The 17,500-nt window shown below is 35.9% G+C and overlaps 1 protein-coding gene across 12 annotated transcripts in view; it reads left to right on the top strand.

The window, feature by feature from the left end:
- Nhe3 (Na[+]/H[+] hydrogen exchanger 3) overlaps positions 1–17,500 on the top strand; it is a 43,516-nt gene that overhangs the window by 6,906 nt on the left and 19,110 nt on the right. For 6 of the 12 annotated variants that reach the window (XR_003477879.2, XR_003477880.2, XR_011399028.1 and 3 more), the window contains exons 3-12: positions 1,077–1,165; positions 1,530–1,607; positions 2,027–2,103; positions 2,449–2,649; positions 3,023–3,261; positions 3,944–4,258; positions 4,536–4,689; positions 6,367–6,427; positions 7,750–7,776; positions 14,535–14,753. Coding sequence is in view for 8 of the 12 variants with exons in the window: in XM_027382316.2 (XP_027238117.1) it covers positions 1,077–1,165; positions 1,530–1,607; positions 2,027–2,103; positions 2,449–2,649; positions 3,023–3,261; positions 3,944–4,258; positions 4,536–4,689; positions 6,367–6,427; positions 7,750–7,776; positions 14,535–14,753 (1,460 nt within the window). In the remaining 4 variants the exon portion in view is untranslated. Of the gene's footprint in view, positions 1–1,076; positions 1,166–1,529; positions 1,608–2,026; positions 2,104–2,448; positions 2,650–3,022; positions 3,262–3,943; positions 4,259–4,535; positions 4,690–6,366; positions 6,428–7,749; positions 7,777–14,534; positions 14,754–15,833; positions 16,490–17,500 lie in introns of those variants that run through there. The other 6 variants (XM_070129264.1, XM_027382313.2, XM_027382317.2 and 3 more) reach the window with 5 other exon arrangements.

Below are 17,500 nucleotides of genomic sequence, written 5' to 3'. Positions count from 1 at the left end.
CTAGCCTATGGGTTTAAGGACTACGCACCAAAACCTCAATCAGGACTACAACGCATTGGATAGACACATATTTCTTTGTAACAAGTTTGCTTTTACTACTAAAATCTTTTTAGGCTGTCTTCCAATTTTTTTGATGCATATACATGCAGGTAAATATTCAAAGATGTGAATGTTGTTATTATCAGTTTTCTTCTTCTACTTCTTATTGTTATTATTGTCATTATTAACCTGTTGGTTCCGGTTGCATCATGGCAATGACATGGCAGAAAATGCAGGCTGTGGGTTTTGTACGTGTCCCTTATCCTGGGTGTGTGGGACATAGGCTGGGCATGTGCAAACTCTCGTGACTTTGTGCCTCTGCATTGCAAAGTTATTTTGCGTAAACATTTTTGGCTGTTTTGCCATTTTCCTCTGTGAATATTTGTCTTTTGATTTGATTTATCCTGATGGTAATAGATTATTTTCTTTGCACATACTCCATCTCTCTATGTAGTAAATAACTCAGAGTAAGAAAAAAAAAAAAGATTTTTGTGTCATATATCCTATTTTTTTTTTTGTAATTTTCAATTTTTGTAATACAAACTGTATCGCCGGTCACAATGGCCTAAGATATGATGCTGAGCTTGGAAATGGCATTCTCCCTTGAGCTGGCTTATGCACATTACATTCCACATTCATTTATTGGTGGGATTAATGCAGAATGCACCTCCTAAACTGCAGATGAGTCTAGTCATACTCCAAGAGGTTTCTGTACTCTTGATGAGTCCTTTCCTTCATCCAGGCCTTCACTTATGACGGCAAGTTTGTGTCACCGGGCCCATGGCCATTTTCTCTGATGACAGCATGGTCATGTCATCCAGCCCTTGACCCAGATTTTTCCATGACAGAACAGTCACATCACCCGGATCAAAGAGTTTGATTATTTATTGGTCATTATTTTTATTGTACACCAGAATGAACCCCTTTTGTTGATAAGAACCAGTTGGTTAGAAAATTGATTTAGATATATTTTTTCTTCGATGTTTGTTCCAAGAAGAGCTCAAAATCATGAATACATGTCATTTACTCTTTTTCAGGTAATATAAATGCCAGCCAGAACAGAACATATGCATATTCATTCAGGGGAGAGATTCCTGAAAGCCTAGAAGATGAGATTGTTCAGAAGGTAAGTTTGTTAGTTTGTTTACTAAGCAAGGAAAAATACTATCAGTTTAGTTCAGTTTTAGGTTTTAGGTTTACATTGGCATCTAGGTACCTGAGAGGGATTTATATTTTAGGATGAAGGTTGTTTTATAAAAGATCCATATTTGAGCTTTATATAGGACTGAGTTATGTTGAATATATGTTCATGCTTCTTCCACTCAGTATGATTATGCTTCATATACTAGAATAGTATATTGGTTACTTTAGCCAAATTTTATGGTTCGATTATTTTCTTCTATGTATGTTTCCATGCTTCCTTTGCAAGTAGCCACCGCCTCTTCCTTAAGATATTCATCCAGACGTACTGAATTTTGTCTTCCTTTCAGGCAACTTTTGATCCTGAAATCTTCTTTAACATCTTGCTGCCTCCCATTATCTTCAGTGCTGGCTACAGTCTCAAGAGGGTATGTGTGAAATTGAAGAGAAAAAGACTCCGTTATGTTTTTTTTTTTTATGTAGCAATGGACTCCGTAAAATAGTTAAGATGCTCTGTTAACTAGTTTCTTTTGTCACCACTTTTGATTAAAGCTATCCAAAGTGATTGCTTTTTAAAGACTTTATAAATTGTATAATTGACAAGCTTATTTGCTCTTGCAAATACTATGATTTATCAGTTATTAAGCACAGATCTTTTTGTTATACATGTATATAATGCATTATGTTTGGAGAGTTCCTTTGAGTTTGACATTAGATGCTGGTGAAATGCCATCCCTTCATATTTTTTAAGAATCTTTTTGCATTTCACCTTAACTTATTCCATCATTACCTCTTATTTTTATTCTAATTGACTCTAATTAATACTCTTTCTTTCTCTTCCATCCAGAGACATTTCTTCAAGAACCTGGGTGCCATTTTCACATTTGCCTTTCTGGGGACAACCATATCAACTTTTGTAGTTGGGTAAGTCGATGCCATATGTCTCCACTTATTTAACCCCAATCTTTGACAGTCTTTTTATCCTTGTATTTATTTATAAATGTATTAATAGAATTTTTATTTATTTATTGTTATTTTTTTGCATTGTTTATTATTATTGTCATTATTAATTTTATATATATATACGTATATATATTGTATTATTATTATCATTTTTTATGATATTAGAATACATGTGTAAGTGATACACAACACTCGGTTTCAACAAATTATTCTACCATCTCAAAAAGGATTTCAGGAGCACAAAACTATCTTTAAGTAAGGTATTACATTAACTCCTCACACCTCTATGGTTTTCCCTTGTTTCAGCGGCTTAGTGTATGGCTTCTTATGGCTGTTGAGCTCAAGCTTCTCATTCATCGACTGCCTTTTATTTGGCGCTCTCATCTCCGCCACTGACCCAGTCACTGTGTTGGCCATCTTCTCGGACCTCCACGTGGATGTCAATCTCTATGCCCTAGTGTTCGGAGAGTCGGTTCTCAACGATGCAGTTGCCATTGTCTTGTCTAGGTGAGCATCTGCTTTATGTGTTAATATGTTTATTATTGGTATTTTTATTATTATTATTGTTATAATAATTATTTTTTCAAAGGTCAGGTATATTTTTTAAATTATGATTTATCTCTTTAAAGGAATTTGTAAAATCATATTGTCATTCATTTTCTATCTTTTTCCTTCTTTACTTTTCTTCTCCATTTTCTCCTTATTTCCTTTACTTTCCCCTTTTTTTCAATGTCTTCCTCTCCTCCCAAACCTCTTGTATTTTTTTGTATTTTCTTTTAATGATTTTGCCTCTTGTCTGTTTCTGTATTCTTCTCCTTTTTATTATTATTTTTCCCCACTGCTTCCATACTTATTTTTTCTTGCTCTTTTTTGTCACCAGTGCCATTGAAAGTTATGGCAGTGCCAGCGGAGGCTTTGAGACGTCAGCCTTCTTCCTGGCCATCCTCAATTTCCTGTGGATCTTCAGCATGTCATTCCTCATCGGCTCAGTCATGGGCTGCCTCACCGCCATCCTCACCAAGTTCACACGCCTTAAGGACTTCCCGCTGCTGGAGACGGCGCTCTTTGTCCTCATGTCGTACTCTACCTTCCTCATGGCAGAGGCAGCGGACTTGACAGGTAAGGGGTTAAAAGAGGAAGATGGGGAGGGTCAGGGCCTTGTTTAGCAGGGGTCAGGGTTAGGGTATTGGGGTTTTGGGGTATTTGGGCAGTTTTTGACGGGATGTTATTGATGGAGAAATGTCATAATATCTAGTACTAATTCTCTGGGATATCTTTTTGCTATAGTGAGACCCATTAAATCATGGACTTTTTAAATCTCCCAAAATTATGAGATGTATCAGGATTGTTACAAAAATGTTAAAAAATGTTTATCAAAGTGTAATTTTTTTTCATATGATCAATTTATATAAATCCCAGTGAGAAGACAAGAAGTCAATGTATTTTTGCCATCATCACTTTAGGTCTACTGAGTCAAAAGTGGGGCCTCCTCAAGGCTGACCCCCCCCCCCCCTTTGCCTCCCCAGACACTCCTTATATATGACTCAGGGGCTTCTGACTCTAGCTACTTGTGTTAACTTAGAGTGGGGAATGGCCTGGTATGAGAAGGACAGACACATTCCTTTATGGATGTATTGCAGAATGACAGTTAGTTATAATTATTTTCTTAGTGCGTTAATAGCAGATTATTTTATAATTTTTTTATTGTACAAAAAGATAGACATAAATATATTGCAGCACTGGATCTAGCTGGCATAAATAGAAGGAGTGAAATACTAAATATTACACCCAAACTTTCCAGGTATTGTGGCTGTGCTCTTCTGTGGAATCTGCCAAGCCCACTACACCTACAACAACCTCTCTGCGGAGAGTCGCGTTGCTACCAAGACACTGTTCGAACTCCTCAATTTCCTCTCAGAAAACTTTATCTTCTCATACATCGGGGTTTCTATGTTCACCTTTGACCACCACAAGTGGGATGTGGGATTCATCTCCATTGCCTTTGTAGCCATCATCGCAGGGCGCTTCATGTGTGTCTACCCTCTTTCCTTCCTGCTGAACCTCGGTCGGACTCCGAAGATCCCCATCAACTTCATGAACATGTTGTTCTTCTCGGGTGAGGGAAATGGACAGTTTTTCTGTGGATGCAGTTTAAACCTGAAGTTTTGTCAGTTCCTGGGTATTCTTTATTTATTTTTATTTTTTCTCTGCTGTTATGATTATGGTAATTCTCGTTGTCAGGTGTATGATAATTTTATGTTTTTTATTTAGCATTGTTGTTACTTTTTCAGTGTCAAACTTAGCGCAGAGAGAGAAAAAAAATATATCGGCATTTATGTAAACAAATTTTCCTAATTTTTTATTATTTTCTTTTCTTATCACCACCAATGTAGGTCTCAGAGGAGCAATAGCCTTTGCACTTGCCATTCGCAACACCAGCAGCACTGCACGGAAGGCCATCCTAACCACGACGTCGCTGATAGTCATAGTAACTGTTATATTATGCGGCGGCCTCACCACCCAGGTCCTCTCATGGCTTGGGATACCGTGAGTTGAAAAATGTTTTTTAGTGGTGCTTTTTTTTTAGTAGATTTTGCTGGTGTAGTAATGTTGTGTTATTATCTTTGATTCTCTCTTCTTTGTCTTTTCTCTTTCACTGTATTTTTCCTATTTTGTGTAATATTTAAAACTCACACTTTTCTGTGCTCACCCTTCTCTTCTCTTTTTGTCTCTTTTTTCTTGTCTCCTCTTCTTTCTTTATTTCTGTCTCCTCTCCTCAGTTCTCACTCATCTTCTCGTGTCACTTTCACATCTCGCTACTACTACCCAGTGCCTCTTGTCAGCTGCAGTGGACCTTATTCCTACTTATATATTGCACAACCAGATGTGTATAATATCTGTGTCTGAAATTTGGTCTATGCATTGACTGATATATAGTGAATAAATCTTTTATATTTTTTTTTAGTTGTGGATATTTGACTTGGTTACCTTAATCATGTTTATTATCTCTTAATATCATGGACAAAGTCACTGAGCATACTTTCAGTCAGGTAAAGACCTCTTTTGGCACTTCTCAGTGTAGTACTAGATTGAAAAAAGGGAAGACAATGTGTGCATAGTTCGATGACTGCTAGCCATTTTTTGCATTAACTATCTAGGATTAGTAAGAACTGGTAGCATTGCATATTATATGAATGGCATTGCACTTTTAGAATGGAGAGTAAACAAGATATTTCAAGTAAGCATGAAGTGAGATTGCTGGGATGGATTTCTTACAAAATTCTTAGTTTTGGAAATTATTTGTTTGGAAAACTTTTAAGGCTAAGTAGTAGCTCGTATATGGAAGACTACTTATTCATTAATCTATTTAGAAGAATAGCTAATTGATGTATATAAAATGTTTTTAATAAAAAATTTACTCCATATGTTTCTTGAAAATGGGAACAGAAGACTGCCCCAGTTGACTTACACAGTCATAGTTCAAACTGTCCGTGAAAAGCTTCAAGTATGCACTCAAATTCTGGAAAGAGGAATGAAATTTGCAATGAACAATCATTAGATCCCCTTACAATAAGAGAAAAATAGATATCAAACAAATTTTTACCTAATTGTGTAGTATGTTTTCTTGTAAATACAACAGTGGAAAGTGAAGTCAAATGCAGCAAAAGAATATGTCTGCTGGTTATAGTTTATATGAACACATATTTGCTGTTATTTGATTCTGTATCATCATTCCTCTACCAATCTTTTGACAGAAAATGAAGCTGGTATATTGATGCTGTGAAGGGTAAGCCTACAGAAAAGAAAAAGACAGATTTTGGTGAAAAAATACAATGCCTGTGAACTAGTGTGTGGCTTTCAGCAAATTAGGTGTAAAAAAATAGAAAATTAAAAAGTGGATGTTACATTTGTTGGAAATGGCTTGTATGTACTAGCAGCAGCATACCAATATTGCTTTGCATTTCCAGATTTTTGATTTGCCAGATAATTTTGTGTGTCAGTTATGAGAATGTGTAACTCCAGTAATTCCAGACAAATACTAATGTTTTTGAAATGTGTGGCTTGCTTCAGTAGATGTTTTGGAGTTGAGTTGCAAGAGTGGTCATGTTTCACTCCCAGTGGAAATTATATGGAGTCGGGAAGCAGATCCAATATATATGGAAGTTGGGTTATTGCTGTGTCAACGAAAGGACATTTATTATCCCATTCTCGTTTTATTTTTAGGGTTGATGTGGAGGATGATGAGACCCACCACCTAAACACATCGTTCCAGCCAATCAGAAATGTAAGTAGGAATTATGAAAGTCTAGAATGCTTCAGATTTATTTCCTTTGTTTGTTAATTTTACTTTATTTTATATGATTTTTAAAATTCTCTTTTTTTTTTTTTTTTTCCATAGACAATAAGTTGAGCAAGCTTAACCCTCTCACAAACATGCATGAAAAATCCCTGTGGCCTCGAACTTTAAGATGCAATTGCATATTACCGCAGTGGCTCAGAGAAGCACCAATGATATTTGCATGGGTATCTTTCCTTGTTTATCACTGCATGTGAGAGGGTTAGGGAGGAGTTACAAAATTTGCCACCCAAGGTTTGGAATTTGTTTTATGCGTTCCGATGTTATGCAGTTATGTGGCGTTGCAATAGATGGTAAGCCACCAATATTGATATACCATGCATTCGCCCTACGTTCTTCAAGAATCGTCTGCGAATTGACCTGGTTTTTGCTACGTAGTATAGGACCATTGTAAGCACATATATATATAGCATTTTTTTTTTTCTTTTCTTTTTTTGGATAATGTGTCGGATTCTTAACTTAAGAAGAAAATATATAAGAAGAACAAAAATAGATGTTGATTTCTGAAAATTATTAGAGGTAGTCAAAGCATTTGAAAGAAGTGTGTCTCCAAAATTGTTGTGAATCATTATATACTTAATTTTTATTGTGATAAGGACCTTAAATTTTGTAAATGCCAAGAGTGCATTTTTTTTCTTTTTCTTTATTAATGCCAGGCAAAACTTGGTGTTTTTATTTATTGATTCATTATTATTATTTTTTTTTTTTCTTATTTAGCTACTTCCCCTTTTTTTCTCAGTTATTCATTGTTATTACGTTTTCTTTCATATGTACTCTCAATCGGTTGTGTTTCCTTCAGTCTCTGTTTCCCCTTTGTTTTCTTCTGGCCAATGACAGTGTCAGTCACTGAAATGCTCCCTGCGTGGCACATCTTTCTCATTTCACAAGACACTCACACCCTGTATTGAGATTTTCAGTAAGGCAGGAAGGTAGCCGGCATTGCTTTAGTATAAATATCCATCCGCATTGGACGCAGCACAGTAAGGTTTGGTTGGCACTGGTTTGTAGTACTTAAGCACACTTCTCTTTGCAGGTGTATGTGTAGAATAAAGAGTGTATTTGTCTAGATAAGAAGTTTCATGATATATAGATTACTTTTCTCTCTCTCTCCCTTTTTTCTTTTTTTTTTTCTTTTTTTTTTCTTTCTTTTTTATGGCAGCTTATTAAGTACTTTACATATTCATTGTTTTTCTATATGAGTTTTTACAATTAAGAAGTCCATCAAAACGTGTTTTGTTTTGATGTTTCAGGATTACAAAAGCATTGACGAAGGCAGGGTACGTAACCAATCTTTTTGTTTTTATTTCTTTGTCCCTTGCATGGGGAATGGCTCGTAGTAAGTAGACATCCCCGACTATGTAAGCCCATCTCGAGTATTTATTTTTTATTTCTTCAGTTTAGTTTCACAAAGCTTATTCTTTCCCTTGTGTACAAGCTGTTTATTTTTATTTATTATTATTTTTTTTTCTATAATTTGTTTTTGTGTATTTGTGCTTGTCCATGGTGCTTATATGTATGTTACGTTGGCTCTTATTTCACCATTTCTTTATCACCCGACAGTGTATTTAGCTTAAGTTGCAGCGAAGCATGATCATATGTTAGTTAGATGAAAGTTCACTACAATACCCAACTTACATGATATTCGGTTTGACATACATGAAGCTAATATTACAGATTTTTGGCAGTGACATATTGAGGACATTGTCATTGGTTCTTTTTAAGATAAAAGCACTTGTTTTTTAGAGTGTTATTGCTATTTCTTTCTTTATTAATTTTTTATCTAATTGTAGAGTTGCAATTTTTTGTGTGTGTGCCAGATCCAAAAGGTGCCACGTATGGAGTATCTATTTTTTTTCGTTCGTGTTTTCTTTGTTTTCGAGACAAAAAAAGGGAACTTGGTTATTTATAAATTTGGTCGTCTTCTTTTCCCCTTTTCCCCTTTTATTTGTGTGTTTATATATATTTTTTTCTTGATGTTTCTGTAATCTTTTCTTTGCAAAGATAACAAGAAAACTGTTACTAAGTCTTAGACCCAAATGGAGCACAGTATTCCATCCTTACCCCTCCTCCAAAAAAGAAGAAAGAAAGAAAAAAAAACAAAAGAACATGGTGTCTGTGTTTGCTACATTGTTTACTCCCTATGTGTTGTAGCATAGATGAAAAAAAATTGTCTCGTGATTGCTACATGAACATCGTTTCTTTAACAGTTAATGGTGTCAGAGCTGAGGTTTCATTTTTTCTTTTTATTGGTGTTTCCCCCCCTCCCCTTCAGTGCATTCATTGCTTGTATATCATTCCTTTTATGGAAGATGTTGAACAGGCATCGGAATGCTGTGTAGATCTCTGATCAAAGATATTTTAGTATTAGAATTGTGAATGTTTTGTATGAAATGATTTACTCATTACTGCACAATTATGAAGCAGATGTTGAAAAATCAGGGTGGGAGGCTTTTGGTGATTATTATTATTTTTTTTATTAATTATTATTTTTTTCATGAAATTTGGGTACTCTTTAAATATTTCTAATATGGCAGTCTTCTAATTTCCCACTCGGCCACTAAACCTCACTCACTGCTAAACTATCTGATGGAGGAAATTAAACCTGCGTTCCAGTTTCATAACTTCCTCACTCTCTCTCTCTCTCTCTCAGAAATCCATGTATGATATTGGATCGTATCTTAAAAAGAGTAACATCAGTAGTCTTCATGGTTGTTTTCATTATGTTGCATTAGTACTGACATTTTCTCTCCTGTGCTTTCAGAATTAACTGACACATTTTCAGTGTTATGATAACATTAGGTATAACATGATAGATAGATTTGATCTGATTTTTTAGAAAGCTAAACTGGTAATGGTTAAAAAAGGAAATTGGTGGATGTTGTGATACTGCATCTTAATTCTGTTTAGCCTTTCATAACTGGAAATACCAGAGCCATTTCTAAAGTGTATGATCATTAAGTGTGAATTGTATATATTTGTAGGAGTGGTACAATCGCATGAGTAGGAATACCAAGGCTAAGGAAAGTAGGTGTAGCTCTATTGTTCCATTGTTGACAGATTATGAATCATGAATAGAATACTTTCTTGACTTTGATGATACTCTAACATAGATAAATTTTAGTATTTTTTCTTTGTACAAGATGCAGTAAGATAACATTCTCCTTGTCTGGCAATACCATTATTTGCTAACCCAGTAATGGCGTTCAGTAAAGTTAAGCAATGACAGGTATTCATTAGTTTGCTCATCTCAATGCTTGGATGATTGTCTGGCTTGCAATATTGCACATGAGATCTCACTGCAGAATGGGATATTCACTCATATTTAGAGACACTTTGGACACCTTAAACAGAGAGCTGGACCAGCATCTTGTGCCTGCCAGCCAATAATGTTGAGCTTTCGCATGCCGGAGCCAACAGTGATTGGATGACGGGCATGAGAGGCCAATCTGGTTCTCTGTTTAAGGTGTCACTAGTGTCTCTGAATTTGAGCGATTAACTCATGATATGATAAGGCATCACCCTTCATCAGTGATTATTCACAGTTGCATCACCTATCTTCAGTGGGTCAAACATTTCTCTGCGAATTTAACATTTCGCTCTACTAGACTAGATTTTAAACCCAGATATTTTCCTCAGGATTAAACCTTTGGAGGCAATAATGACAAAAAAAAATTGATAGAGAAGGGGTATAAATAAGTGTGCAGTCCTTCAGACCTAGCTATTTGTTCTAGTTATTCAGGCTTGCAAGACCTCATCCCAGCAGTCAGGATGTGGATTCATTATGTAATAGGTCGTCTGTTGCTAATGCCATAGAGTTAATAACACAGGTATTATATATTAACACATTTTCATTACTGTATGTATTTGTAAATGCTTATGATTTGTTTTGTTGTATAGCATTGATTGTGAATGCTGATATTAATTTTCTTTGTAGTGCAAGATAATAGCACTACTAGAAATCTCAGGATTATATAACACTACTATTTATATATATATTTTATATATTATTATTTTCATTTATTATTTTCTTTATAATGCTCCTTTCTCAGATCAGAACCTAATTCTGCTAAGGAATTGCTTGTAACAAAGAACAATAATGCCATTACCATGCATCTTATCTTTATGCTATTAGTGTATGCATCTTATGACTATTATTTTATTTTATATGAACTTTGTACATAGCCAAGATTGCAAATACATGCTGAGAAAATTGAGAAAGCTACTTACACAACCAGTGAAAAAAAAAAAATGGAAATGAAGAAAGTCTGCCCCACAGTTACTGCTTTTATTACTAATCATGCTGTAACACTCCAAATCTGTCACTGTAAATATTGCTTATGTGACAACAGCTTCACCCACCACGAGCTCTCTTCAGGGACATCGATTCTCAATTTTTTTAAGGGGGACTTAAACAGAAGTTCCACGTCACTCCTGATGAAGAAGGGGGACCGCGCCTCGTGAATCTGCTTGTAAGAGGAACAGACCAACAGAGATAAAGCAAGAATAAGTGCTTGGCCTGAGATCTACAGTCCTGGATGCAGTTGAGACTCAGAACTTCTGTCAGTGACTGGATGGCTTGCAAATTTTGTTCTGATTTGTTGTTTATGAGAGAAAACATGGCGATGTTAGGTTAATAGGAATATTAGTATAGAAAGAAAAGGAAATTAGTGCTGTGCTGTTGGCAGGTAAGGGGTGTTATGACTTTCAAATAGCAAGAAGTTTCATGGTTAATGGACGTAATGAAGTGCATAAGAAAATTTGAATTATAATGAAAGACAGTTTGTCCATCGTTTTATGGTTTGTAATCTTTTTTTCTTATATAGTTACAGGTTGGTAAATGTGATGGATTTCATATGCATGCAGAAAAATAGATTAGATATAAAATGAGAAAGAAAAAAGTATCACTATAGAGATAATGAGTTTTCTGCCTAATCAGTATAAAAAGGCATTTATTATTTGTTTTTAGAAGAGTAAGTGGACTCAGAAGAAGCAACAACTCTTGCATGGTTACCTTGATAGGTACTTTGCACTAATAGATATAAGTTGCAGATGGTTTGTGAATATGTATTTTAAAGTGGCTGACAGTCAAGCAAATATTTGTTATTTGATCCTTTAAAAGGCTGGGCACACTTACTTCCAAACATTGTTTGAAACTTTGCCAAAATGTTTTACAAATATGGCAGAACTTTCTAGAAACATGTAACAGAAGATGCTCTGAACATGTATTGTGTAATGTTTGATGGCAGCAAATGCTCAAATATGTTTCAAGCTGACACGTAGTTCACACACACACGCAAGCATGCATGACAAACTGGACCAGGTACTGATAACAGTCAGCTGCATATGCCAGAAATATGGAGCTCATGAACCATATCTCTTCACTGCTGTCTTTGAGTATGGCTGTGATCAAAGGTAGAAGGACACAGCTGTTTAGCATGCTCAACATAGGGCATTCTTGTGCACAATGGCCCAGTTTTTGTCATACCACCTAGAGCCATTGTGTTTCTGGCAAGGTCTGGTGAAGACGGCGGGACAGCCGGGAATGTGGGTTAAGCACAAAGCCTGATTCACTCTGTTATTGGAGACAGAAGGCTATGTTTGTCTGGACACAGGCATTTGGCATTATATTCCAGTTTGAGGTTTTTTTTTTGGTCACGTTCCATGTATGCATATCATGTGCCTATTGACCTCGATGAATAAAAGTGTGACTTAATTGTGACCTTAGCCTTATATGGCTTTTTATAATTGCCTGTAATCTGAACTTTCTTCTTGTATTTTCATTTTTCTTGCCATTACCAACTGGTTTTATAATGGAAAACAAGGTTTTTGATCAATGGGAATTGTCAAAAATGTGCTTGCCTATGAGAGATGCATTGCTCTCAAGCTCACCATCAAGGGGTTAGCATGCAAGCAAATATTTTCACATGAATATTTGAAGCAATATTTTGAGTGTCCTGATAGTATCTTTCTTTTACATTCATTAATGGGGTTTATATTATTATATTGGAAGGTCATTTTCCCTTTTATATATACATTTATGAAAATATTGTAGAATATACTTTAAGCCTTCAACTGTGAAAGGTGGAAACATCTATTCAGTGTACTGATCACTTCAAAAAGCTGATTTACTTCATAGCCTTGAAAAGGAAGAATGAATAAATAAGATGACTAGATAGAGTAGAACAATCCTTGTATATCTTGAACGTTAGGAATGGCACTGAACAATCACACAACTTGATTGGAAACTGAAGCTTAAAAAGTATGCAGTCAAACCATAGACTTTTATATTTATTGAAAAGGAGAAAAAGTGTTGGCAGTGAATTAATCATGAATCATTAATTTTATCTTTTTACTCTTAATTTTCCAATGATCATACAATTACACTTGTACTATTGCCAAAGGCATGATAGTTCTGGTTGATGATATGGATGTCTTCATCCTCTGTGTTTCATTTTTTTCCCTGCATTTTCTACTTTTCTGATTTTCTTTCTCCATTTTGTATTTTTTTCTTTCTCATCTCATATTTTTGGCAAAAAATAGAGTCATTAGGGAGTCTCCCTCAAAGAGGGTTCTTATTGGAAGCACATTTTGAATTAATGATTGTGAGAAGTGTTGACTATATAGATATGAGAAAAAGTTGATGTGAAAGAAATTTATTCTTATTCATACAATAGATGTACACTGTTTGGGTGTTTGTGTGCATAGCAGAATGGGGATTACTGTGGTTTCTCCTTGCTGCATTGAGTTCATATTGTGTAATCAACAGAATGAATTTGATTCAGTTTCTAGTAATTTTATTGTGTATGGTTAACTGTGGAAGTAGAAGGGTGGCCACTTTCTTTATTGCTGAATCTGAGAGTTCTGTCTGTATGAGAATTGTGTGCTGGGATTATATATTTGAATGTATGGTTACTGTCAGAAATCTTATGCTTCCACAAAATCCTGGAAAAAATGTCATTGTTATGCAAAATTGGTCTTGCGTAATTTTTTGGGGGGACACCACACTTGATTCTAACTGTATTTTTAGAATGATAAAGTTCCATGTGTTCTTTTTTGGAATTTTGCTTTAGATATTCGCTTTTTTTTCCTTGATTACAGTGTGGATTGTATATGGTGTTTATAGTTAATCAATATATATATTTTTTTCTACAGAAATCACTTGTGGTAATATGTAAAGCTATTTTATGCTTTTTCAGTTTCAGCTTTTACATTACTATTCTAAACTTTAAAACTGAATTTATCATTGATATTTTCTATGCTCATTAGTAGATATATTTGGTTTAGATTATTAAAAGTGCAAATGCAAATACGGCTATCCCCACACCAATACCCACAACACATCTACCCACCTGCACCCTTCCCCACCTCACACCTATATCCACACTTGCCCTAACACCCACCCCTACACCTACACCCACTCTCCCATCTGCACCTACACACACCCCTAAACCCCCACATCTACGCTCACCTACATCCATCCTCACGCCTAAACCCACACGCTTACAGCACATCAACCACTCTCACACCAATGCCCACTGTCACACCAATGCCCACTCTCACACCAATGCCCACTCTCACACCAATGCCCACTCTCACACCAATGCCCACTCTCACACCAATGCCCACTCTCACACCTACACCCACTCTCACACCTACACCCACTCTACACCCACGGCTACATACATCTTCACTCCCACATCTACATCTATCTCCACTCCACACCTATACCCAGACTTGCCCCTGCACCTACACCCACACCTATACTTACACCTATAGCTACTCTCACATCTACCCTCATCCTTACACTGACACCCACCCGAACCCCCACACTTACACCTAATTGAACCAACGCACTTACACCTGCTCCCACCCACAGGAAAAGAGAGAAAAAAAAATTAATGAATTCACTGATGACCAGTAATTCTGATGAAAATATCAACAAAAACAATTTTTCATTTTTAAGATCATAACCATGACCATTATTGACATCTCCATTTTTAATATTGGGATATTTAATTTTTTCCATTACCTCTAGGGGCCTGGGGCGGAGGATGGGGGAGAAGGCCCTGTCGAGGGGACCAGCAGCAGCTCAAGCAAGTATGAGAAGGCCTGGCTTTTCCGCATCTGGTCGCAGTTTGACGTGAGGTTCATGAAGCCTTTCCTGACCAACAGTCGCCCCACTCTGCTAGACACAACACCCCTCTGCTGCGCCCCCTTAGCGAGGCTCCTGACCACAACCGAACAGCTGACGCAGGTAAGTGGCTAATTACTGCCCATCCCCCTAACCCCTCGTGAAGGTTTTAGGTCTAATGGTCCTTCATTATTCCTTATTTTATGATAATCCACTCATGATTGAGTTTTTGTTTTTTTGTACCATTATTGTGATGTTTTCTTGTGATTATTACTACACTGAAACTTTAGAGATTCAGATGATCCCTTTTGTTGCCCAAATCCTTCTGAAGTTTGAACCATGAAGAAGAAATTTGCCCTTGACAGAAGGCTCAAAGAAATATCAAGCATGTTGCCATTTTCCCTTGTGTTGCCTGATGCATTTAGAAGCTTATTAATGCATTCACATACTACAAGATAGATAAAAGTTAGACAAAGTAAACCCAGGCAAAGGAATTCCAATACTTGCAAAATTTATTTCATATTCTTATTGAACATTGTAATCTCCAGAACTTCAGCAGCCAAGATTTGGGTAGCAGTGTCCTCTCTTGTTACAAATATGCACTTTCCTTTGTGTGGCTGAAGTAGCCAGGGACTTCCTTTCAGCATTCTCTGATTGGGTCTTATAAGGACCAAGTGTGGAACAAAGACTGGTGGCTTGATACAAAGGCATAGTATTTGAAAAGAAAGATGTATTAGGATGATCACTGTTTTATGAAAAATGAAGGAATTGATATTTGATCTTGCCTAAGAATTCTGTTGTTTTAAAAGTATCACTAGAATTTCCAAGCAAGACTTCAAGAAATTAAAGAAGGAAAAGATTGAAAGACTTCAGGCATGAATAGAAGTTGTCGATAATCACTTTGCATTTTGTTGATATTGCATTTACAGTCATTTCCTATGCCAAGTTAAAACCACAAAATCCAACAGTGGTGCTTCTGGAAATTAGCATGTTCCTGATTCCCCCCAAATGTCCCATCCTCCAACCCATTATCTCCCATGCTTCCACTTAACTTGCTTGATTTCCTCTGCCAATCCCTAGAGCATAACATCCACTAACACTATGGCATCCCTATGTCTTTCTTTGTCTCTCTCCCTCTCTCCCTCTCCCACTTTTAGTCTCTCTCTAAGTGTTCAAATTGACTCGGACTGTGCCTTATTTCAGCAGCTTTACACCTCGCTTTCCTCCCTGGCTGACCAAGAGGAGGAGGAGGACTGGCGCGGCTATTCCTTGTCTGAACATTTGTCCTCCTCGTATTCCTCGTGTGTGTCTGGCCGTCTCCCCGAGCCCAGACGCTACCAGGGGGAACCCCTATTGTAGCTTGTGTGGAATCATATCTAGTCATAGGATTAAGCTTGCAACACGCTTGTGCACTGCATGAGGATTGCAAAAAAGGTTATTTAATCCAGTCCTGCCAAATGATGGAGTCACATTGTCCCCATTTACATCCTGGAGTCTCAGAACAAATTGATTGGACCTAGAAATGATTTTTTGTTTTTGTTTTTATTTAATTTTTTTCTCTTTCTCTGCTATTCATCTGTTGATTATATTTCACAGATGTTCACCTATTCAAGGCGGTAGATTTTTAAGCTTGGAGGTGGAGACATAACACCATATCTGGCTCCTATCGTAGAACAAGATCTGTATGTGGCTGTGTTATGGGAATCAGTCATTACTGCTTCATTCTTTTATAACTTTTTTCATGATTTTAGTACATAGTTATATATAAGAGATAGTACAATATTTAATGTGTGTGTGTTCTTCTTTAAACACATGTTCATTCATCCACACATGGGATGAATAAAGTATGTAAAAAGAAAGAGTTCATTTTGTTATTTACCCCTCTTTTTTCTTATGTATATGTTTGGATATTAAAACAAAGCATATTTCAGGCTTTCACATGAAAGGTGGTGAATCAGTCATTATGTTATATTTGATGTTTTTTTTATTGATTAATTCATTTATTATTATTTTTTTACATTTGGATTTATCATTTTACATGGATTTCTTTCTGCTCTTTTGTATATATATGTATTTTTTGTACATTTGTTTAATCTTTGTATTCTCTTTTTTATTTTCTGATGAAATGGTAGATTTAAAGATAGACAAAAATAGTATAAGAAAATACAGATATTAGGCTAGAAATGAAGAAATTCAGACATCACAGAAAGGTATGATCTTGTGATTTTATTTTTGTACATATTTCACCCTTCTGCACTTTATGTATATACTGTACATATTACACTCTCTTCCCATTTCATAGTAAGATTAATTTATATCATAAGAATCTTTACCAGGATAGCAAGATGGGGAATTAAAGAAGAATCAACTTGGATATATAACACTTTGACAGTAGTCTTGACAAGGATATGGGTCAGGGAAGGAGGTGAAGGCATAAGGAATTCTGTAATTTGTATGAGTGAAATCTCTTTTAGATGTACTTATAGATATACTGAGATGTATTGGTCTAGAGGTGAAGGTCAGCTTTCTATGGCTGATGTAGATTGTTATGATTTTTATATTCTTAAAATATTCTCAGGAGTTACTAGGGTAATTGCAAGGAAAAGAAGAAGAAGAAATAAACTTTGATATGGATACTACATTTGTGAATTATACAGAGGTGTTATTGTATGAAGAGTTGGTTATATAATGTTTTCTAAATAAGTTTCTAATTTTCATGTCAGCAATTGCAATAGAAAAAGACAAATACAGGGAAATATCCGAGCGTGAACTACACTGTTTTCTTCATCAAACTAAAGAATATTTAAAGGGGTGAAGATAAACTGAATGCTCAATAGACAAGGGCATCACATGATTTTCTGTAGAAACCA

This window comes from Penaeus vannamei, chromosome 13 (genome assembly GCF_042767895.1).
Source record: "Penaeus vannamei isolate JL-2024 chromosome 13, ASM4276789v1, whole genome shotgun sequence".
Taxonomy (NCBI): Eukaryota; Metazoa; Arthropoda; class Malacostraca; order Decapoda; family Penaeidae; genus Penaeus; species Penaeus vannamei.
The sequence above is the reverse complement of the archived record's forward strand: the minus strand, read 5'-3'. Positions and strand labels throughout refer to the sequence as shown.